Below are 24,239 nucleotides of genomic sequence, written 5' to 3' on the forward strand. Positions count from 1 at the left end.
TGCCTTTATACTACTTTCGAATAGGGTGCCGCTTGGGACGTACCCTCAGTGCCAATAGGAGGTGAAGCTTAGGGCTTTTTTTAGATCATGTTCTCTCTCTTTCAAAATTCAAAGGGGCTTTATTGGCATGGGAAACTTGTTAACATTGCCAAAGATAGTATGGAGCTCTGTGGTCATACATTTGACAGTAGGTTAGGAAGTGCAGCTCAGTTTCCACCTCATTTTGTGGGAAGTGTGCACATAGCCTATGTTCTCTCGAGAGCCAGGTCTGCCTATAGCGGCCTCTCTCAGTAGCAAGGCTATGCTCACTGAGTCTGTACAAAGACTCAGGCCCTTCTTGTCTTGTCTCTTAGATCGTTCATTGCCTTGTGGAAGTTACCTGTGGTGTTGTTTAGGCTGAGGTAGGTGAAATTCTTTGTGCTCTAGGGAAACTGTCTCGATAGAATATCTATTTATTGTCTTGGCTTCTGGACCTTTTTTGGAACACCATTTGTTCTTACTAAGATTCACTGACACAATCTGTGCAGAAGATCTAGGTGCTGCTGTAGGCCCTCCTTGGTTGGGAACAGAAACAGTAGATCATCTGCAAATAGTAGACGTTTGATTTCCGAGTCCAGTAGTGTGGCCGGGTGCTGCAGACAGTTCAAGTTGCCTCGCCAATTCATTGATATACAGTGCATTCAGAAAGTATTCAGACCCCTTGACTTTTTCCAGATGTTGTTATGTTACAGCCTTATTCTAAAATAATACCCCATTATGACAAAGTGAAAATAGGTTTTCGAAGTCTTTGCAAATGTATAAAATAAAAAACATCTGAAATACCTTATTTACATAAGTATTCAGACCCTTTGCTATGAGAATCGAAATTGAGCTCAGGTGCATCCTGTTTCCATTGATCATCCTTGAGGTGTTTCAACAACTTGATTGGAGTCCACCTGTGGTAAATTCAATTGATAGGACATTATTTGTAAAGGCACACACCTGTCTAGATAAGGTACCACAGTTGACAGTACATGTCAGATCAAAAACCAAATCATGAGGTTGAAGGAATTGTCCATAGAGGATTGTGTCGAGGCACAGATCTGGGGAAGTTTACCAAAACATCCCCAAGAACACAGTGGCCTCTATCATTCTTAAATGGAAGAAGTTTGGCACCACCAAGACTCTTCCTTGAGCTGGCCGCCCAGCCAAACTGAGCAATCGGGGGAGAAGGGCCTTGGTCAGGGAGGTGTCCAAGAACCCGATGGTCACTTTGAAAGAGCTCTAGAGTTCCTCTGTGGAGATATGAGAACATTCTCTGCAGCACTCCACCAATCAGGCCAGGTGGAAGCCACTCCTCAGTGAAAGGGAGATACCTAGTCAGTTGTACAACTGAATGCCTTCAACTGAAATGTGTCTTCCGCAATTAACCCAACCCCTCTGAATCAGAGGTGCGGGGGGCTGCCTTAATCGATATCCACGTCTTCGGTGCACAGGGAACAGTGGGTTAACTGCCTTGCTCAGGGGCAGAACGACAGATTTTTACCTTGTCAGCTCGGGGATTCGATCCAGCAACCTTTCGGTTAGTGGCCCAACGCTCTAACCACTAGGCTACAAAAAGCACATGACAGCCTGCTTGGAGTTTGCCAAAGGGCACCTAAAGAACTCTGACCATGAGAAACAAGATTCTCTGGTCTGTTGAAACCAAGACCGGAATGCCAAGCGTCACGTCTGGAGGAAACCTGGCACCATCCTTACGGTGAAGCATGGTGGTGGCAGCATCATGCTGTGGAGGTGTTTTTCTTCGGCAGGGACTGGGAGACTAGTCAGGATTGAGGGAGAGATGAACAAAGTGAAGTACAGAGAGATCCTTTATAAAAACCTGCTCCAGAGCGCTCAGGATCTCAGATTGGGGTGAAGGCTCACCTTCCAACAGGACAACTGCCAGGTCGCAGTTGTAAATGAGAACTTGTTCTCAACTAGCCTACCTGGTTAAATAAAGGTGAAATATATATATAGGGTTGGTCCAGGCTCCTGCTTGGCCACTCAAGGATATTCAGAGACTTGTCTCAAAGCCACTCCTGCGTTGTCTTGGCTGTGTGCTTAGGGTCATTTAAAATATATATATATATATATAAAACGCAGGAGTGGCTTTGAGACAAGTCTCTGAATATCCTTGAGTGGCCAAGCAGGAGCCTGGACCAACCCAATCAAACATCTCTGGAGAGACATGAAAATAGCTGTGCAGCGACACTCCCCATCCAACCTGACGGAGCTTGAGAGGATCTGCAGAGAATAATGGGAGAAACTCCCCAAATACAGTTGTGCCAAGCTTGTAGCTTACCCAAGGAGACTCAAGGCTGTAATCACTGCCAAAGGTGCTTCAACAAAGTACTGAGTAAAGGGTCTGAATACTTATTTCAGTTTTTATTTTATACGTTTGCAAAAATTTCTATAAATACTGTCTTTGTCATTATGGAGTATTGTGTGTACATTGATGAGAGAGAAACTATTTATTAAATTTTAGAATAAGGCTGTAACATAATAAAATGTGGAAAAAGTCAAGGGGTCTGAGTACTTTCCAAATGCACTGTATACACTGAACAGAAGTATAAACACAACGTAAAGTGTTGGTCCCATGTTTAATAAGCTGAAATAAAATTTCCCAGAAATGTTCCATACTCACAGAAAGCTTATTTCTCTCAAATTCTGTGCACAAATTTTTGTACATCCCTGTTGGTGAACATTTATCCTTTGCCAAGATAATCCATCCACCTGACAGGTGTGGCATATCAAGAAGCTGATTAAACAGCATGATCATTGCACAGGTGCACCTTGTGCCGGGGACAATAAAATGCCACTCTAAAATGTGCAGTTTTGTCACACAACACAATACCACAGATGTCTCAGGTTTTGAGTGAGCATGCAATTGGCATGCTGACTGCTGGAATGTCCACCAGAGCTTTTGCCAGATCATTTCATGTTAATTTCTCTACCATAAGCCGCCTCCATCGTAGTTTTAGAGAATTTGGCAGTATGTCCAACCGGCCTCACGACCGCAGACCACGTGTAACCACGCCAGCCTAGGACCTCCGTATCTGGCTTTTTCACCTGCGGGATCGTCTGAGACCAGCCACCCTGGCAGCTGATGAAACTATGGGATTGCACAACTGAGGAATTTCTGCACAAACTGTCAGAAACCGTCTCAGGGAAGCTCATCTTTGTGCTCGTCATCCTCACCAGGGTCTAGACCTGACTGCAGTTCGGAGTCGTAACCATGCTCACCTTCAATGTCCACCTGCATGCTGGAGAAGTCTGCTCTTCACGGATTAAACTGTACCGGTTTCAACTGTACCGGGCAGTATGGCGTCATGTGGGCGAGCGGTTTGCTGATGTCAATGTTGTGAACAGAGTTCCCCGTGGTGGGGTTATGACATGGGAAGGCATAAGCTACAGACAACGAACACCATTGCATTTTATCGATGGCAATTTGAATGCACAGCGATAACGTGATGAGATCCTGAGGCCCATTGTTGTGCCATTCATTCACCGCCAACAAGATAATGCACAGCCCCATGTCGCAAGGATCTGTACACAATTCCTGGAAGCTGAAAATGTCCCAGTTCTTCTATGGCCTTGATACTCACCAGACATATCACCCATTTGAGCATGTTTGGGATGCTCTGGATCGACGTGTGAGACAGCGTGTTCCAATTCCCGCCAATATCCAGCAACTTCGCACACCATTGAAGAGGAGTGGGACAACATTCCACAGGCCACAATCAACAGCCTGATCACCTCTATACGAAGGAGATGTCACACTGCATGAGGCAAATGGTGGTCACCACATACTGACTGGTTTTCTGATCCACGCCCCTACTTTTTTTAAGGTATCTGTGACGAACAGATGCATATCTGTATTCCCAGTCATGTGGCCTAATTAATTAATTTAAATTGACTGATTTCCTTCAATTAACTGTGACTCAGTAAAATCCTTAAAATTGTTGCATGCTGCTTTTATATTTTTATTCAGTGTATATGTTGAAGCTGCATCCCTGTCTCACTCCACAGCTCTGAGGAAACATCCCCCAACACTACTTTCCATCAGTTTGTATACCCTCGTGCCAAATTGAGTCTAAAGCTTTTTTGAAATCAACAAAGCATGAGAAGACTACACGACTGTCTTGGTGGGCTTGGACCATGTTAGTTTGTTGGTGATGTGGACGCCAAGGAACTTAAAGCTCTCAACCTGCTCCACTACAGCCCCGTCGATGAGAATGGGGGCATGCTCGGTCCTCCTTTTCCTGTAGTCCACAATCAACTCCTTTGTCTTGATCACGTTGAGGGAGGCTTCTTCTCCAAGAGGCTTCTTAACAGCCTTACCCCCAAGCCATAAGACTCCTGAACATCTAATCAAATGGCTACCCAGACTATTTGCATTGTCCCCCACTCCCTTCTACGCTGCTGCTACTCTCAGTTATTATCCTTGAATAGTCACTTTAATAACTCTACCTATATGTTCATATTACCTCGACACCGGTGCCCCCGCACATTGACTCTGTACCGGTACTCCCTGTATATAGCCTCGCTATTGTTATTTTACTGCTGCTCTTTAATTATTTGTTACTTTTACCTCTTACTTTTTTTAGGTATTTTCTGCATTGTTGGTTAAGGGCTTGTAAGAAAGCATTTCACTGTTGTATTCGGTGCATGTGACAAATAAAATTAGATTTTGATTCGATTTTTGTTTTGTTTTTCAATATGGGTGTACAGGGTCACTCCTCTCTTTCCTTTCTCTTTTCTCTCTTGCCCTCCCTCCCTCCCCTCTCTCTTCCTCTTTCTATCGCCTTCCTTCCTCTCTGCAGAGGACAAGACTTCTTATGTTACCTCATAAATATTTGAGCAGAAACCCGACACTTTCTGCTGTCCAACAAATCAAATCCTTCTCTCTCTTCCCCTCTTTACCGCCTCCTTTGTTGATGCCTTTGTTCTTCCAGTTGTGACCTTCTGGCGTGAGATTGATTTTCAGGTCCTTGAGGTGATTTGTGATTTTTGGGGGGTGCAATTTCACTCTTTCCGAGTCAAAAATAACCCAGTGGATTAATGGGTCACTTTAGTGGTGTGACCTCCTTGCAGAAAGTGTCTCTCAGATTACATTTCTATCCCTAATGTTTTCTATAAAGACAGGGAGAGACTTGTCCTCTCATGTCTTTTTAGTTATCCGCTCTGGCAGAGCTGTTTTGTATGGTCTACATATTACCGAGGCTTAAGGATATCGACTACCATGACATGATCACCTTTCACAACCGCTTGCTCTATAACAATCCACAATTTGCATTGTAAAGTGGAGAGAAATAAAACTACCTCCTCCAGGGTCACACACACACACACACACACACACACACACACACACACACACACACACACACACACACACACACACACACACATAGTGAATCTTGATTGGCTTACTGCTGTGTAGCCCAGAGCAGAATTCCAGTGTTCCTGGCAGCCCTGACTACCCCTCTCCTCTACCAAGAGTCCCTCCACTAGAGTTACTGTTTAGCATATCTCTCTGTGATGAGAGGGGAAGGATGATGGGGTCCTGCATCCTAGATGGCACCCTATTCCCTATATAGTGCACAACGTTTGACCAGAGCCCACGTACGCAAATGCACAAGCGCTCGCGCACGCGAACACACAGTTTATCTTGCTTTGCTGCTTCTTTGATTTCTGTATATCTATAGATAAACACATCACTCCCACGAAGGCTCTAGTTTTCTGTATATCTATAGATAAACACATCACTCCCACGAAGGCTCTAGTTTTCTGTATATCTATAGATAAACACATCACTCCCACAAAGTCTCTTGTTTTCTGTATATCTATAGATAAACACATCACTCCTACGAAGGCTCTAGTTTTCTGTATACAGTGGGGGAAAAAAGTATTTGATCCCCTGCTGATTTTGTACGTTTGCCCACTTACAAAGAAATGATCAGTCTATAATTTTAATGGTAGGTTTATTTGAACAGTGAGAGACAGAATAACAACAAAAAAATCCAGAAAAACTCATGCCAAAAATGTTATGAATTCATTTGCATTTTAATGAGGGAAATAAGTATTTGACCCCTCTGCAAAACATGGTCAGATGTTTCTTGTAGTTGGCCACCAGGTTTGCACACATCTCAGGAGGGATTTTGTCCCACTCCTCTTTGCAGATCTTCTCCAAGTCATTAAGGTTTCGAGGCTGACGTTTGGCAACTCGAACCTTCAGCTCCCTGCACAGATTTTCTATGGGATTAAGGTCTGGAGACTGGCTAGGCCACTCCACTCCAATGTGCTTCTTCTTGAGCCACTCCTTTGTTGCCTTGGCCGTGTGTTTTGGGTCATTGTCATGCTGGAATACCCATCAACGACCCCATTTGACAGTACATGGCCCCGTCAAATGATGCGGTGAAGTTGTCCTGTCCCCTTAGCAGAAAAACACCCCCAAAGCATAATGTTTCCACCTCCATGTTTGATGGTGGAAATGGTGTTCTTCGGGTCATAGGCAGCATTCCTCCTCCTCCAAACACGGCGAGTTGAGTTGATGCCAAAGAGCTCCATTTTGGTCTCATCTGACCACAACACTTTCACCAGTTGTCCTCTGAATCATTCAGATGTTCATTGGCAAACTTCAGACGGGCATGTATATGTATTCTTGAGCAGGGGGACCTTGCGGGCGCTGCAGGATTTCAGTCCTTCATGGCGTAGTGTGTTACCAATTGTTTTCTTGGTGACTATGGTCCCAGCTGCCTTGAGATCATTGACAAGATCCTCCCGTGTAGTTCTGGGCTGATTCCTCACCGTTCTCATGATCATTGCAACTCCACGAGGTGAGATCTTGCATGGAGCCCCAGGCTGAGGGATATTGACAGTTCTTTTGTGTTTCTTCCATTTGCGAATAATCGCACCAAATGTTGTCACCTTCTCACCAAGCTGCTTGGCGATGGTCTTGTAGCCCATTCCAGCCTTGTGTAGGTCTACAATCTTGTCCCTGACATCCTTGGAGAGCTCTTTGGTCTTGGCCATGGTGGAGAGTTTGAAATCTGATTGATTGATTGCTTCTGTGGACAGGTGTCTTTTATACAGGTAACAAGCTGCGGTTAGGAGCACTCCCTTTAAGAGTGTGCTCCTAATCTCAGCTCGTTACCTGTATAAAAGACACCTGGGAGCCAGAAATCTTTCTGATTGAGAGGGGGTCAAATAGTTATTTCCTTCATTAAAATGCAAATCAATTTCTAACATTTTTGACATGCGTTTTTCTCGATATTTTTGTTGTTATTCTGTCTCCCACTGTTCAAATAAACCTACCATTGAAATTATAGACGGATCATTTCTTTGTCAGTGGGCAAACGTACAAAATCAGCAGGGGATCAAATACTTTTTTCCCCCACTGTATCTATAGATAAACACATCACTCCTACGAAGGCTCTAGTTTTCTGTATATCTATAAATAAACACATCACTCCCACGAAGACTCTAGTTTTCTGTATATCTTTAAATAAACACATCACTCCCACGAAGACTCTAGTTTTCTGTATATCTATAGATAAACACATCACTCCCACGAAGGCTCTAGTTTTCTGTATATCTATAAATAAACACATCACTCCCACGAAGACTCTAGTTTTCTGTATATCTATAGATAAACACATCACTCCCACGAAGGCTCTTGTTTTCTGCCTGTATGTGAAAAAGGTAATCTTATAACACTAAAGACAGTGTGTTCCAAGGCTCTGTTGGTGTTGATGCATCATTCTGTTTACAAAGGGAAGGCACTATTGCTTCGGTGCGCGTCCTCCTGAAGATGAGTTTTGGGGTGTGTGCGCTTGTGCGTGGCTATGCTCCTATACCCAAAGTGAAAAGGGCAGCTTGTGCTCATCAAGACAATGCTCTTCTATTTTTGCCTCCTGTCTTTCTCTCTCCGCCTCCCTCCCTTTCCGCTTTCCTAGAACAGAGGACAAAACAATTTTCTCTGAATGAGCCTAAAGAAGGGAGAGGCATGAACGGACAGAGAGAGCGAGAGAGAGTCAGTGTTTTTAGTGAGGAGCCTGGTTTCATCAATACAATACAGACAGCTGCAGGTCTGGAAGGACACGCACACACTGAAGGCAAAGTTCCTCAAAGTTCTCATTATACATAGACTCCAATGTTTAAACCCAGTCCAAAATTTCCCTCAGACTTATTTAAATATCGCAAAAAAATAATGCTATTGGTTTTTATGAATTTTGAGAAGTTCAAGTCACAACAAAGAAAAGGTGACTGTGTGACACACCCTGGATGGAAATAAAGATGCAGCTAGCTAGTGTCTATTGAAGCCATGGCTCCCATGGCAACAGGCCCTGAACAAGGGCTGTGCTTATTTATTTTGGGGTGAGTCACTCAGTCACACTACACTACACCACACCAGACCAGACAGATGACATGACTACTGTCTTTTAAGAATAAACAGTGCATGGGGAGCGAGAGAGACGAAGGCTACACACATTGGCTGTGTCTGAAATGGCACCCTATTCCCTAGTGCAGCCATCGAGATATGTTCTTTGTCTGTGTCCCAAATGACACCCTTTATAGTGCTTTACTTTAGACCAGAGCCCCGGGACCCTTTTCACTATATAGTACACTACTTTTGACCAGAGCTCTATACTGGACCCTGGTCTAAAGTAGTGCACCTCATAGGGAATAGAGTGGTATTTGGGACGCAAGCCCTTGAGTCGACCCTGAGACTGGATCCATGTATTATGAAAGAGGATTAAATATGTAAAGGAGCTTCTCATCCAGGAGTGAAGATGGTCCAAGCCATCAAGATCCAGACAGAAGTCCTGAATAATACATGGTGTTGCTTGGCTGTTTTTTATTGTATAGCTATAGTGCTCCAAAGACTGTCCCTGTACCCCAAATGGCTCCCTAGTAGTGTGTGATCTATATAGTGCACTACTTCTGACCAGGACCAATGGGTTGGGGGCCAAAAGTAGTGCAATACATAGGGTGCCATTTTACTTAGGAAGAGGGAAGTGCTAGGCTTGGGCAATACCCCGGTATAAGGTATAAACTTTATATTTCGAAATACAGACGGTATGATCCACCTCGCGGAGATTGTGGGGTTGCGTGCTACGCCACTGCTTTTACTATAAGTTAATTATGACTATAAGAAATCTAAGATCTGTCAAATAAATGATATCCAGCTCAGGACTCCAGCTATGCATTTAGTTTGCGAACTTGTTATCTAAGTGGCTAGATGTCAAGATCAAGCTTCTTGGTTACAGCAGAGACATTCAAGGCCCTCCTCGATCAAGATCCCTGTTGCTTAAATTGTTTTGTGCAACAACAAAAAAATACATAAAATAAAACATTATGTGTGTGTGTATGTATGCATGTATGCATGCATGCATGCATGCATGCACGCACGCACACACACACACACGCACACACACACACACACACACACACACACACACACACACACACACACACACACACACATGCATAATGTTTTTTACTGCTCAAAAAAATAAAGAGAACATTTAAACAACACAATGTAACTCCAAGTCAATCACACTTCTGTGAAATCAAACTGTCCACTTAGGAAGCAACACTGATTGAGAATACATTTCACATGCTGTTGTGCAAATGGAATAGACAACAGGTGTCTGCTCAAACGGTCAGAAACAGACTCCATGAGGGTGGTATGAGGGCCCGACGTCCACAGGTGGGGGTTGGGCTTACAGCCCAACACCGTGCAGGACGTTTGGCATTTGCCAGAGAACATCAAGATTGGCAAATTCGCCACTGGCGCCCTGTGCTCTTCACAGATGAAAGCAGGTTCACACTGAGCACATGTGACAGACGTGACAGAGTCTGGAGACGCCGTGGAGAACGTTCTGCTGCCTGCAACATCCTCCAGCATGACCGGTATGGCGGTGGGTCAGTCATGGTGTGGGGTGGCATTTCTTTGGGGGGCCGCACAGCCCTCCATGTGCTCGCCAGAGGTAGCCTGACTGCCATTAGGTACCGAGATGAGATCCTCAGACCCCTTGTGAGACCATATGCTGGTGCGGTTGGCCCTGGGTTCCTCCTAATGCAAGACAATGCTAGACCTCATGTGGCTGGAGTGTGTCAGCAGTTCCTGCAAGAGGAAGGCATTGATGCTATGGACTGGCCCGCCCGTTCCCCAGACCTGAATCCAATTGAGCACACCTGGGACATCATGTCTCGCTCCATCCACCAACGCCACGTTGCCCCACAGAATGTCCAGGAGTTGGCGGATGCTTTAGTCCAGGTCTGGGAGGAGATCCCCTAGGAGACCATCCGCCACCTCATCAGGAGCATGCCCAGGCGTTGTAGGGAGGTCATACAGGCACGTGGAGGCCACACACACTACTGAGCCTCATTTTGACTTGTTTTCAGGACATTACATCAAAGTTGGATGAGCCTGTAGTGTGGTTTTCCACTTTAATTTTGAGTGTGACTCCAAATCCAGACCTCCATGGGTTGATAAATTGGATTTTCATTGATTATTTTTGTGTGATTTTGTTGTCAGCACATTCAACTATGTAAAGACATTTAATCAGAGTAAGAATTTTCTGTCTTAGGTCAGTTTAGCTTTACCACTTTATTTTAAGAATGTGAAATGTCAGAATAATCGTAGAGAGAATGATTTATTTCAGCTTTTATTTCTTTCATCACGTTCCCAGTGGCTCAGAAGTTGACATACACTCAATTAGTATTTGGTAGCATTGCCTTTAAATTGTTTAACTTGGGTCAAACATTTCAGGTAGCCTTCCACAAGCTTCCCGCAACAAGTTGGGTGAATTTTGGCCCATTTCTCCTGACAGAGCTGGTGTAACTGAGTCAGGTTTGTAGGCCTCCTTGCTCGCACACGCTTTTTCAGTTCTGCCCACAAATTCTCTATAGGATTGAGGTCAAGGCTTTGTGATGGTCACTCCAATACCTTGACTTTGTTGTCCTTAAGCCATTTTGCCACAACTTTGGAAGTATGCTTGGGGTCATTGTCCATTTGGAAGACCCATTTGCGACCAAGCTTTAACTTCCTGACTGATATCTTGAGATGTTGCTTCAATATATCCACATAATTTTCCTGCCTCACGATGCCATCTATTTTGTGAAGTGCACCAGTCCCTCCTGCAGAAAAGCACCCCCACAACATGATGCTGACACCCCCGTGCTTCACGGTTGGGATGGTGTTCTTCGGCTTGCAAGCCTCCCCCTTTTTCCTCCAAACATAACGATGTTCATTATGGCCAAACAGTTCTATTTTTGTTTCATCAGACCAGAGGACATTTCTTCAAAAATTATGATATTTTTCCCCATGTGCAGTTGTAAACCGTAGTCTGGCTTTTTTATGGCGGTATTGGAGCAGTGGCTTCTTCCTTGCAGAGCGGCCTTTCAGGTTATGTCGATATAGAACTAGTTTTACTGTGGATATAGATACTTTTGTACCTGTTTCCTCCAGCATCTTCACAAGGTCCTTTGCTGTTGTTCTGGGATTAATTTGCACATTTTGCACCGAAGTACGTTCATCTCTAGGGCACAGAACGCGTCTCCTTCCTGAGCGGTATGACACCTGCGTGGTCCCATGGTGTTCATACTTGCATACTATTGTTTGTACAGATGAACGTGGTACTTTCAGGTGTTTGTAAATTGCTCCCAAGGATGAACCAGACTTGTGGAGGTCTACAATTGTGGAGGTCTTGGCTGATTTTCTTTTGTAGGCATTGAATACATCCACAGGTACACCTCCAATTGACTCAAATTATGTCAATTAGCCTATCAGAAGCTTCTAAAGCCATGACATCATTTTCTGGAATTTTCCAAGCTGTTTAAAGGCACAGTCAACTTAGTGTATGTAAACTTCTGACCCACTGGAATTGTGATACAGTATAAGTGAAATAATCTGTCTGTAAACAATTGTTGGAAAAATGACTTGTGTCATGCACAAAGTAAATGTCCAAACCGACTTGCCAAAACTATAGTTTGTTAACAAGAAATTTGTGGAGTGGTTGAAAAACGAGTTTTAATGACTCCAACCTAAGTGTATGTAAACTTCGGACTTCAACTGTATATATTTAAAGTATTCAGACCCATTCCATTTGTCAAAATTGTGTTCCGTTGTAGACTTATATAAAAAAAAATGTAATTGTATTAAAAAAAAGATACCTTATTTACATAAGTATTCAGACCATTTGCTATGAGACTGGAAATTAAGCTCAAGTGCATCCTGTTTCCATTGATCATCCTTAAGATGTTTCTACAACTTGATTGGACATGATTTGGAAAGGCACAAACCTGTCAATATAAGGTCCCACAGTTGACAGAGCATGTCAGAGCAAAAACCAAGCCATTTGGTCGAAGGAATTTTCCGAATAGCTCAGAGACAGGATTGTGTTGACACAGATCTGGGGATGGGTACCAAAAAATGTCTGCAGAATTGAAGGTCCCCAAGAACACAGTGGCCTCCATCATTCTTAAATGGAAGAAGTTAGTATCCATCAAGACTCTTCCTTGAGCTGGCTGCCTGGCCGAACTGAGCATTCGGGCAGAAGTGCCTTGGTCAGGGAGGTGACCAAGAATCCGATGGTTCCTCTGACAGAGCTTCAGAGTGTCTCCGTTGAGATGGGAGAGCCTCCCAGAAAGACAACCATCTCTGCAGCACTCCATCAGTCAGGCCTTTATGGTAGAGTGACCAGATGGAAACCACTCCTCAGTAAAAGACACATGGCAGCCAGCTTGGAGTTTTCCAAAAGGCACCTAAAGAAACAAGATTCTCTGGTCTGATGAAACCAAGATTGAACTCTTTTGGCCTGATTGCCCAGCGTCACGTCTGGAGGAAACCTGGCACCATCCCTACGGTAAAGCATGGGGATGGCAGCATCATGCTGTGGGATGTTTTTTTGGCGGCAGGGACTGAGAGACTAGTCAGGATCGAATCAAAGATGGAACGGAGAAAAGTACAGCGACAACAGGGCAACGACCCTAAGCACACAGCCAAGACATCACAGGAATGGCTTCGGGACAAGTCTCAATGTCCTTGAGTGGCGCAGCCAGAGCCCAGACTTGAACCCGATCAAACATCTCTGGAGGAACCTAAAAATAGCTGTGCAGAGATGCTCCCCATCCAACCTGACATAACTTGAGAGTATCTGCTGAGAAGAATGGGAGAAACTCCCCAAATACAGGTGTGCCAAGCTTGTAGCGTCATACCCAAGAAGACTCAAGGCTGTAATCACTGTCAAAGGTGCTTCAACAAAGTACTGGGTAAAGGGTCTGAATACTTATGTAAATGTGATATTTTCATTATTTTTTTGTCATTATGGGGTAATGCTTGTAGGTTTATGTGGGAAAACAATAATGTAATCAATTTTAATATGAGGCTGTAACGTAACAAAATGTAGATTTTTGTTGTTATATATACAGTATAAGTACAAGTCAAAAGTTTGGACAATACTCATTCAAGGGTTTTTCTTTATTTGTATACATTGTAGAATAATAGTGAAGATATCAAACATATGAAATAAGACATTGAATCATGTAGTAACCCCAAAAAATGTTAAACAAATCAAAAAAATATATATTTGAGATTCTTCAAAGTAGCCACCCTTTGCGTTGATGACAGCTTTGCACACTTTTGCCATTCTCTCAACCAGCTTTATGAGGTAGTCACCTGGAATGCATTTGAATTAACAGGTGCACCTTGTTAAAAGTGAATTTGTGGAATTTCTTTCCTTAATGCCTTTTAGCCAATCAGTTGTTTTGAGAAGGTAGGGTTGGTATACAGAAGATAGCCCTATTTAGTAAACGATTAATTCCATATTATGGCAAGAATAGCTGAAATAAGCAAAGAGAAACGACAGTCCATTACATTTAAGACATGAGGGTGAGTCAATATGGAGAATGTCAAGAACTTTGAAAGTGTCAAGTGCAGTCGCAAAAACCATCAAGCGCTATGATGAAACTGGCTCTCATGAGGACCACCACAGGAATGGAAGACCCACAGTTACCTCTGCCGCAGAGAATAAGTTCATTAGAGCTACCAGCCTCAGAAATTGCAGCCCAAATAAGTACTTCATGGTGTTCAAGTAACAGATGCATCTCAACATCAACTGTTTTGAGGAGACTGTGTGAATCAGGCTTTCATGCTCGTATTGCTGCAGAGAAACCACTGCTAAAGTACTCCAATAAGAAGAAGAGACTTGCTTGGGTCAAGAAACACAAACAGTGGACATTACACCAGTGGAAATCTGTCCTTTTGGTCTGATGAGTCCAAATTTGAGATTTTTGGTTCCAACCGCTGTGTCTTTGTGAGATGTAGAGTAGGTGAACAGATGATCTCCGCATGTGTGGTTGCCACCATGAAGCATGGAGGAGGAGGTGTGATGGTTTGGCATTGCTTTGCTGGTGACACTGTCAGTGATTTATTTAGAATTGGAAGCACACTTAACCAGCATGGCTACCACAGCATTCTGCAGCGTTACTCCATCTTATCTGGTTTGCACTTAGTGGGACCATAATTTGTTTTTTAATAGGACAATGACCCAACACTCCTCCAGGCTGTTTACAGGCTGTTTGACAAAGGAGAGTGATGACATGCTGCATCAGATGACCTGGCCTACACAATCACCTGACCTCAACCCAATTGAAATGGTTTGGGATGTGTTGGACTGCAGAGTGAAGGAAAAGCAGCCAACAAGTGCTCAGCATTTGTGGGAACTCCTTCAAGACAGTTGGAAAAGCATTCCATGTGAAGCTGGTTGAGAGAATGCCACGAGTGTGTGAAGTTGTCATCAAGGCAAAGGGTGGCTACTTTGAAGAATCTCAAATATATATTTTTTGGATTTGTAGAAATAAAAATGTGTTACTACATTATTCCATATGTGTTATTTCATAGTTTTGATGTCTTCACTATTATTCTACAATGTAGAAAATAGTCCAAATAAAGAAAAACCCTTGAATGAGTAGGTGTGTACAAACCTTTGACTGGTAATGTATATAGCGCCACTTGCTAGCTAATACGGTATACCCCTGTATGGTACAGAAACGGTATGACTGTATGAAAATCTGGATACCGCCCAACACTAGGAAGTACTGCCTGCCTCAGAAGTCTGTCCAGTCCTCTGGACTTCTCTGAGTGGAGACAGCAGCTTAACCAGTCTTGTCTTAGGAAGCCAGGGAAGATTCATTTTTCTCTCTCTCGGTCTCTCTCTCTCGCGCGTTCTCTCTCTCTGAGACACACTGGATTACAGTTCACTGCCGTGTGTGTCTCTCTCTTTGAGGAAATAGGTGTGTGTCTGAGTATATGTGTGAACAAGAGTGTGTGCACACAAGTGTGTTTGTGAGAGGTGTATGTGTGTATGTATGAACATTTTGTGAGGTGTATATGTGTGATTGCGTGTCCTTGTCTGCTAATGCTCCTCAAGCCTGTAACACCTCTGATGCTGCCTGCCGTGTATGTCACACCGCTGCTCTCATCACCAAGAGCCAAGCACGACACACAACCTGGCCCCTGGAGATAAACTGCTGAGGTTGGGTTCAGTAGCAACACCTGCTGAGGTTGGGTTCAGTAGCAACACCTGCTGAGGTTGGGTTCAGTAGCAACACCTGCTGAGGTTGGGTTCAGTAGCAACACCTGCTGAGGTTGGGTTCAGTAGCAACACCTGCTGAGGTTGGGTTCAGGAGCAACACCTGCTGAGGTTGGGTTCAGTAGCAACACCTGCTGAGGTTGGGTTCAGGAGCAACACCTGCTGAGGTTGGGTTCAGGAGCAACACATGCTGAGGTTGGGTTCAGGAGCAACACCTGCTGAGGTTGGGTTCAGGAGCAACACCTGCTGAGGTTGGGTTCAGGAGCAACACCTGCTGAGGTTGGGTTCAGGAGCAACACCTGCTGAGGTTGGGTTCAGGAGCAACACCTGCTGAGGTTGGGTTCAGTAGCAACACCTGCTGAGGTTGGGTTCAGGAGCAACACCTGCTGAGGTTGGGTTCAGGAGCAACACCTGCTGAGGTTGGGTTCAGGAGCAACACCTGCTGAGGTTGGGTTCAGGAGCAACAACTGCTGAGGGCAAAAGGGGTGCAACTCAATATTAGGAAGGTGTTCCTAATGTTTCGTACATTCGGTATAGTACTGTCAGCAAATATTGAAGAATGAATTCTATTCTAATCTATTGTAGTCTGTTCTACTCTATTCTATGCTGTCCATTCACTAACATGACGACCTATGTCTGTTTCTCTCCCTCCAGGTTTGGATGAGAGCTCTTCAGCAGTGAGACAGTGAGAGGCACCTCCACACCCCCTCCACCGCCATCATGCCACCGCCCTCCGATATCGTCAAGGTGGCCATCGAGTGGCCGGGGGCCTTCCCCAAGCTCATGGAGATAGACCAGGTCAGTGCCTGATGAAAAAGAGGGGTCAATTTCCCAATAAGCTGCCCAGTACTACTTTCACCTATTGTCTCAAAACCAATGGTGACAATCCTACGCATTGCTAGTCCTTTGCCTGACTCAGATTAGCGCAGACGTCAGTTGCACTCATAGAGCCTAGTTTTCCGGTCCTAGATTCTCAATTGAGCATGCTTTTTAGTCCAGGACAAGGCTTAATAACGTTACGTTATAATTAAGCAATAAGGCAGGAGGGGGTGTGGTATATGGCCAATACATCACGGCTAAGGACTGTTCTTATCCACAACACAATGTGAGTGCCTGGATACAGCCGTTAGCCGTGGTATATTGGCCGTATACCACAAACCCCAGAGCTTTATTGCTATTATAAACTGATTACCAACATAATTAGAGCAGTAAAAATACATGTTTTGTCATACCCGTTGTATACAGTCTGATATACCATGGCTTTCAGCCAATCAGAATTCAGGATTCAAACCACCCAGTTTATAATGTCTGATATACCACGGCTGTCAGCCAATCAGCATTCAAGGCTCGAACCACCCAGATAATAATTGTATTTCTATGGTTTTGCTATCTGGGGTGTATTCAGTAGGAACCACAAAGGCAAACAGGCCAAAATGAGGAGGAACTACCTACACTGTAAACATGTGTACTGTAATAAGAAACACTTGTTTTTGTTTTTCCGTTGCAAAACTTTTGCTACGGTGTGCCCTAATGAATGCACTCCTGCCGTCAGTGGCTCTCAGTGGTTAGGAAGATGGAGAATTCACCTAGTGTGCATCCCAAATGGCACTCTATTCCCTTTATAGTGCACGACTTTTGACCAGGACTCATAGGGTGCCATTTGGGATGCAGCCATCAAGGTAATGCAGGAATCAGTCAGGATCAGGATTTGTCACCTCTATTTCCTACTGTACCCCTGAGCTAGTAGTTTACCCTGGGTGGCTGCAACACAGCACAGTAATCCTTTGTTGTGAACGTATAATGTACTGATGTAAAGGGCAATGTACACAAGGTGTCCTGTCACACGTTTGATGTGAAATGTACTAATTAGCACTAATTACACCTCTAGGTATATAATATCTGTAAATGTAATTGTTACTCTGTTACTGTCAACGTACACTGTCATGGAGTTAGGTGCTACTGAGAGATGCATGCATTTTCATCCAAGCTGTTTTAATTGTGAAAACATGCCCACACTTCTTTCTCTTCCTCCCTCTCTCGACTCTCCTCCCTCCCCTCTCCTCCCTCTATCTCTCCTCTGTGTGGCCTCTGTTAGCAGCCTAGGCCCTGCAGAATATGCCTGCCTGCCTCCATTGCTGACTGAGTCACTCAATGAATGTGTTAAAGCAGCCAGCTCAGTGCTCTGGAGCCCATTGAGACTAGCAGCCGGCTCAGTGCTCTGGAGCACATTGAGACTAGCAGCCAGCTCAGTGCTCTGGAGCCCATTGAGACTAGCAGCCAGCTCAGTGTTCTGGAGTCCATTGAGACTAGCAGCCGGCTCAGTGCTCTGGAGCCCATTGAGACTAGCAGCCGGCTCAGTGCTCTGGAGCCCATTGAGACTAGCAGCCGGCTCAGTGCTCTGGAGCCCATTGAGACTAGCAGCCAGCTCAGTGCTCTGGAGCCCATTGAGACTAGCAGCCAGCTCAGTGCTCTGGAGCCCATTGAGACTAGCAGCCAGCTCAGTGCTCTGGAGCCCATTGAGACTAGCAGCCAGCTCAGTGCTCTGGAGCACATTGAGACTAGCAGCCAGCTCAGTGCTCTGGAGCACATTGAGACTAGCAGCCAGCTCAGTGCTCTGGAGCACATTGAGACTAGCAGCCAGCTCAGTGCTCTGGAGCCCATTGAGACTAGCAGCCAGCTCAGTGCTCTGGAGCACATTGAGACTAGCAGCCAGCTCAGTGCTCTGGAGCACATTGAGACTAGCAGCCAGCTCAGTGCTCTGGAGCCCATTGAGACTAGCAGCCAGCTCAGTGCTCTGGAGCCCATTGAGACTAGCAGCCAGCTCAGTGCTCTGGAGCCCATTGAGACTAGCAGCCAGCTCAGTGCTCTGGAGCCCATTGAGACTAGCAGCCAGCTCAGTGCTCTGGAGCACATTGAGACTAGCTCTGCAGAAATATAAAGAGCCTCTACAGAATGAGCTGCTGCCTCTCTATCACATAGCAACTGTGTGTGTGTGTGTGTGTGTGTGTGTGTGTGTGTGTGTGTGTGTGTGTGTGTGTGTGTGTGTGTGTGTGTGTGTGTGTGACTCTGCTGCTGTGCCTCCCAGACCTCTACCCAAACATTTGTTTTTTTAGTGTCTGAGAATTGATCCAAGTACAGCACATGCTAAAGAGAGAGAACTAGCTACTGTAGCTCTGAGGGACTGGTGAGGATGCTCTAGACAGAGAGAGAGGGTGGAGGTAGAGAGAGAGGGTGGAGGTAGAGAGAGAGAGGGTGGAGGTAGAGAGAGAGAGGGTGGAGGTAGAGAGGGAGAGGTAGCGAGAGAGGGGAGAGGTAGCGACAGAGAGGGAGAGGTAGCGAGAGAGAGGGGAGAGGTAGCGACAGAGAGGGGAGAGGTAGCGAGAGAGAGGGGAGAGGTAGCGAGAGAGAGGGGAGAGGTAGCGAGAGAGAGGGGAGAGGTAGCGAGAGAGAGGGGAGAGGTAGCGAGAGAGAGGGGAGAGGTAGCGAGAGAGAGGGGAGAGGTAGCGAGAGAGAGGGGAGAGGTAGCGAGAGAGAGGGGAGAGGTAGCGAGAGAGAGAGGGGAGAGAGGTGGAGGTAGAGAGAGAGGGTGGGTGGAGGTAGAGAGAGAGAGGGGAGAGGGTGGAGGTAGAGAGAGAGGGTGGGTGGAGGTAGAGAGAGAGGGTGGAGGTAGAGAGAGAGGGTGGAGGTAGAGAGGGTGGAGGTAGAGAGAGAGGGGAGAGGTAGCGGGAGAGAGGGGAGAGGTAGCGAGAGAGAGGGTGGAGGTAGAGAGAGAGGGTGGAGGTAGAGAGAGAGAGGGTGGAGGTAGAGAGGAGGTAGAGAGAGAGGGGAGAGGTAGCGAGAGAGAGGGGAGAGGTAGCGAGAGAGAGGGGAGAGGTAGCGACAGAGAGGGGAGAGGTAGCGAGAGAGGGGGAGGTAGAGAGAGAGAGGGGAGGTAGAGAGAGAGAGAGAGAGAGGTAGAGAGGGGAGGTAGAGAGAGAGAGGGGAGAGGTAGCGAGGTAGAGAGAGAGGGGAGTAGGCGAGGTAGAGAGAGAGGGGGGAGGTAGAGAGAGGGGGGAGGGGTGGAGATGGGGGGGGAGGTAGAGTGAGAGGAAGGGGAGAGGTAGAGCGAGAGAGCGGGAGGGGGGAGGTAGAGCAAGAGAGAGGGAGGTAGAGAGACTGAGCGAGAGAGGAATAGGAATGCTTGAAGCCTTGGTAAGGGTACAGGGGGATAGGGAGAGAAGAGGTGTGTGTGTGTGTGTGTGTGTGTGTGTGTGTGTGTGTGTGTGTGTGTGTGTGTGTGTGTGTGTGTGTGTGTGTGTGTGTGTGTGCACGCAGTGTTACAGAGTGCCCCTCTTCGCTGCAGTACACTCTCAGAGGAATGGGGAACACTGCAGTAGAGAGAGTTAATACTGGCTGTCACTATCGTTCCAAAACATACAACACCACTCCCTCCCTTGTTCCCTCTGTCCTGAGAGAGACTTTATAGCTGTACACAATACCATTTGAAATCTTTTATGGAACTATAATGATGTGCAGATGGTTGTTGATTCAACAGCAGAACATATGATGTGCATCCCAAACAGAACCCTATTCCCAACATAGTGCACTACTTTTGGCTAGAGCCCTATAGGCCCTGGTCAAAAGTAGTCCACTATGTAGGGAAAAGGGTGCCGTTTGGGACTTAACCCTGGCTGTCCAGATCCTTAACCACTGACCACTAAAGCTGTACCACTCCACCCTGCATGATGTTATAAACATAGACTGGTCCCAGATCTGTTGTTGCCATCTTGCCAACTGGCGTGACAATGAACATAGGATTTGGAAAGACCGCACAAACAGATCTGGGACCAGGCTAGTTAAAATGTTCTCTGAAGAATCCTCTCTGGTTCTATCTGAATCTCCTTTAATCTTATATAAAGTAATTGTTCCTGAGCAGTGTAGTTCTACTGTATCCTTCTCCTATAAAGTCAATGTTCCCCCACTTCCATTTAAAGTAGCTGTCCTTAAAGGTCCTTGTGTTGTAATGAGGATGAACTGTTGTTTCTGATTACTCATTCTTCTTTTCTCAGAAAAAGCCCCTCTCGGCCATTATAAAAGAAGTGTGCGAAGGGTAAGGAAATGTTTCTCTCGCTCTTTCGCGCTCTCTCGCGCTCTCTCTCTGTCTGTCTCTCGTAACCTTGAAAGAAATGCTCATAGTTATTCATTTCTGTGCTGCATTTAAATAAAAAGGCTCTTGGGTCTAAGTGTTTCTCTGTCGTTGAGAGATGCAGTGTTCTTTCAATTCAAAGTTCAAAAGTATTTTGTTTTACATTTTCGCTTTCAGATGGTCTTTGGGGAACCACGAAAACTTTGCTCTGCAAAATGCTGATTCCACTAATTTCTACATCACAGAAAAGGTTGGCATCTACTTTCTTGTTATCTCTGTCACATTGGACTAAACAATGATAATATGCATATTGATTTTAATTTTTCCAACTCAACAGAAAAACTTTGTATTTTATGTTAAGTTTGAAATCACACCTCAAAGTTGTCCCTTCTCTTGTCACCGCAGAATCGCAATGACATAAAGAATGGTTCGATACTGCGACTAACAACATCTCCTGTAAGTTTGGGTTATGTATTCATCATGTGGTCCTAAAACATATTGGAAGAGTCTTTGTTCATGGAGCTCCAATAGTTTCATGTTATAAGGCTAAATCTTCTTTTGATATTTTTAACCTTTTCTCCATTTAACAGTGAAGTTGAAACTCACATTTCAGAGTAAAGGGGAATTTCAGAGTTAAGTGGAAAGACACATTTAATGGTTAACTTAAATGACTCATTTAACTTACACAACCATTCGGCCATCCTGCCTTCCTGTTCGTAATGTGAAGATTTAGTTAGATACTGAGCATTTTGACTGAGTGTCTGCCATCCCTATCATGACATCTCGCCTGTCCCCTCCTCCCTCCCGTCTTCTTCCTCTAATCCCCCGGATAGATAGAGAGGGTGAGAGGCCCATGCAGAAACGTCTGCTCCAGTATACTCTTGAGGGTTAGATGGATTTCTTTCGTTTTCACCTTCTCTGCATTCTTGTTATGGCCTGGCTTCTCCCTTGAAGCCAATAACAGTCCATGCTAATGACATGACTGTAAAAGGAGAAGCCCTGATTTAGCATACATACTGTATAATAGATTAGCAGCACCATCCACACAAGACCTCAAGAACTGTATACAGATGTAGGATCTTACTTTGAGCCAGTTTGCTACAGCATAACCTTGTAGCAACAGGAAATATGAACTATTATGTGGATTATAATTAATGTACATTTTTGTAGGGGTTGATACATTTTTCGTAAGGGAAAATCAAATATGAAATTTCAAAGTTGAAATTACAAACTTCAGAAGCCTTTTTAAACCTCAAATACACTACAAGCTGTGAATGTTCTGCATTGCAAAGATCCTACATCTGTAACCCTGCTCTCTCCCCTCTCTCTCTCTTTCTCTCTCTCTTTCTTTCTCTCTCTTTCTCTCTCTCTCTCTCTCTCTGTCTCGCACGTGCGTTCCCACTCTCTCTCTCTCTCTCTTGCTCTCTCGCGCTCTCTCTCGCTCTTTCCCCCTGCTACCAGGCCCAGACTGTACTCTATAGGTTGTCCAATCAAAAACGCATCTTTTGACCAATTCGTTTTTACCCTTATAGGATGGCCAGAATTAGGGTGACTAAATCAATGGAGGCCCGAAAAAAGTGGTCAAAGATCAGGAAAATAGCATTGCGTCAGCTAGGTTGGATGCTGTGCGAGAATTAAGGCTAACTGACAGGTTCACCATTGAACTGGTCATCTTTCTTCTTGAATCCACAGGATATAAAACAATATAGAGGTAAGATAGATAGATATAGATTTTGAGACATTTCATATTTTAGTATACACTTTTCATATTAATGTGAAATTCCTCTTCATTTTCGAAGATTTCTAACAAAAACAAGCTCTGTGAAACGTGACATGCTAATTTAGCTTTTTGTGACCCCCTAAAACAACTTTGCAGATGACTACCACAACATGTAAACTCCTCAAACGACTACCACAACGTGTAAACTCCTCAAACGACTACCACAACGTGTAAACTCCTCAAACAACTACCACAACGTGTAAACTCCTCAAACGACTACCACAACCTGTAAACTCCTCAAACGACTACCACAACCTGTAAACTCCTCAAACGACTACCACAACCTGTAAACTCCTCAAACGACTACCACAACGTGTAAACTCCTCAAACGACTACCACAACGTGTAAACTCCTCAAACGACTACCACGTGTAAACTCCTCAAACGATTACCACAACGTGTAAACTCCTCAAAAGACTACCACAACGTGTAAACTCCGTAGTCTCCTCAAACGACTACCACAACCTGTATACTCCTCAAACGACTACCACCTGTAAACTCCTCAAACGACTACCACATGTAAACTCCTCAAACGACTACCACATGTAAACTCCTCAAACGACTACCACAACGTGTAAACTCCTCAAACGACTACCACAACGTGTAAACTCCTCAAACGACTACCACAACGTGTAGTCTCCTCAAACGACTACCACAACGTGTAAACTCCTCAAACGACTACCACGTGTAAACTCCTCAAACGACTACCACAACGTGTAAACTCCTCAAACGACTACCACATGTAAACTCCTCAAACGACTACCACGTGTAAACTCCTCAAACGACTACCACAACCTGTAAACTCCTCAAACGACTACCACAACCTGTAAACTCCTCAAACGACTACCACAACCTGTAAACTCCTCAAACGACTACCACAACCTGTAAACTCCTCAAACGACTACCACAACGTGTAAACTCCTCAAACGACTACCACGTGTAAACTCCTCAAACGACTACCACGTGTAAACTCCTCAAACGACTACCACAACATGTAAACTCCTCAAACGACTACCACAACGTGTAAACTCCTCAAACGACTACCACAACGTGTAAACTCCTCAAACGACTACCACAACGTGTAAACTCCTCAAACGACTACCACAACGTGTAAACTCCGTAGTCTCCTCAAACGACTACCACAACGTGTAAACTCCGTAGTCTCCTCAAACGACTACCACAACGTGTAAACTCCGTAGTCTCCTCAAACGACTACCACAACGTGTAAACTCCTCAAATGACTACCACAACGTGTAAACTCCGTAGTCTCCTCAAACGACTACCACAACGTGTAAACTCCGTAGTCTCCTCAAACGACTACCACAACGTGTAAACTCCGTAGTCTCCTCAAACGACTACCACAACGTGTAAACTCCGTAGTCTTCTCAAACGACTACCACAACGTGTAAACTCCTCAAACGACTACCACAACGTATAAACTCCTCAAACGACTACCACAACATGTAAACTCCTCAAACGACTACCACAACGTGTAAACTCCGTAGTCTCCTCAAACGACTACCACAACGTGTAAACTCCGTAGTCTTCTCAAACGACTACCACAACGTGTAAACTCCGTAGTCTCCTCAAACGACTACCACAACGTGTAAACTCCGTAGTCTCCTCAAACGACTACCACAACGTGTAAAGTCCGTAGTCTCCTCAAACGACTACCACAACGTGTAAAGTCCGTAGTCTCCTCAAACGACTACCAC

The 24,239-nt window shown here is 44.9% G+C and overlaps 2 protein-coding genes across 6 annotated transcripts in view; both read left to right on the forward strand.

Annotated features, from left to right (window-relative positions):
- Positions 1 to 16,418, forward strand: part of rp9 (RP9 pre-mRNA splicing factor) — a 104,851-nt gene extending 88,433 nt beyond the window's left edge. Inside the window, exon 8 of the mRNA XM_045693642.1 lies at positions 16,275 to 16,418. The gene's annotated coding sequence lies outside the window, so the exon portion shown is untranslated. The remainder of the gene's footprint in view (positions 1 to 16,274) is intronic.
- The window catches only part of LOC106570440 (engulfment and cell motility protein 1), a 199,535-nt gene that overhangs the window by 74,441 nt on the left and 100,855 nt on the right, over positions 1 to 24,239 (forward strand). For all 5 annotated transcript variants that reach the window (XM_045694888.1, XM_045694887.1, XM_045694890.1 and 2 more), the window contains exons 2-5: positions 16,275 to 16,418; positions 20,669 to 20,709; positions 20,923 to 20,995; positions 21,151 to 21,201. In XM_045694888.1, coding sequence (XP_045550844.1) covers positions 16,341 to 16,418; positions 20,669 to 20,709; positions 20,923 to 20,995; positions 21,151 to 21,201 — 243 coding nt within the window. In that variant the 5' untranslated portion in view covers positions 16,275 to 16,340. The remainder of the gene's footprint in view (positions 1 to 16,274; positions 16,419 to 20,668; positions 20,710 to 20,922; positions 20,996 to 21,150; positions 21,202 to 24,239) is intronic.

The sequence above is a fragment of the Salmo salar genome, chromosome ssa14, assembly GCF_905237065.1.
Source record: "Salmo salar chromosome ssa14, Ssal_v3.1, whole genome shotgun sequence".
Taxonomy (NCBI): Eukaryota; Metazoa; Chordata; class Actinopteri; order Salmoniformes; family Salmonidae; genus Salmo; species Salmo salar.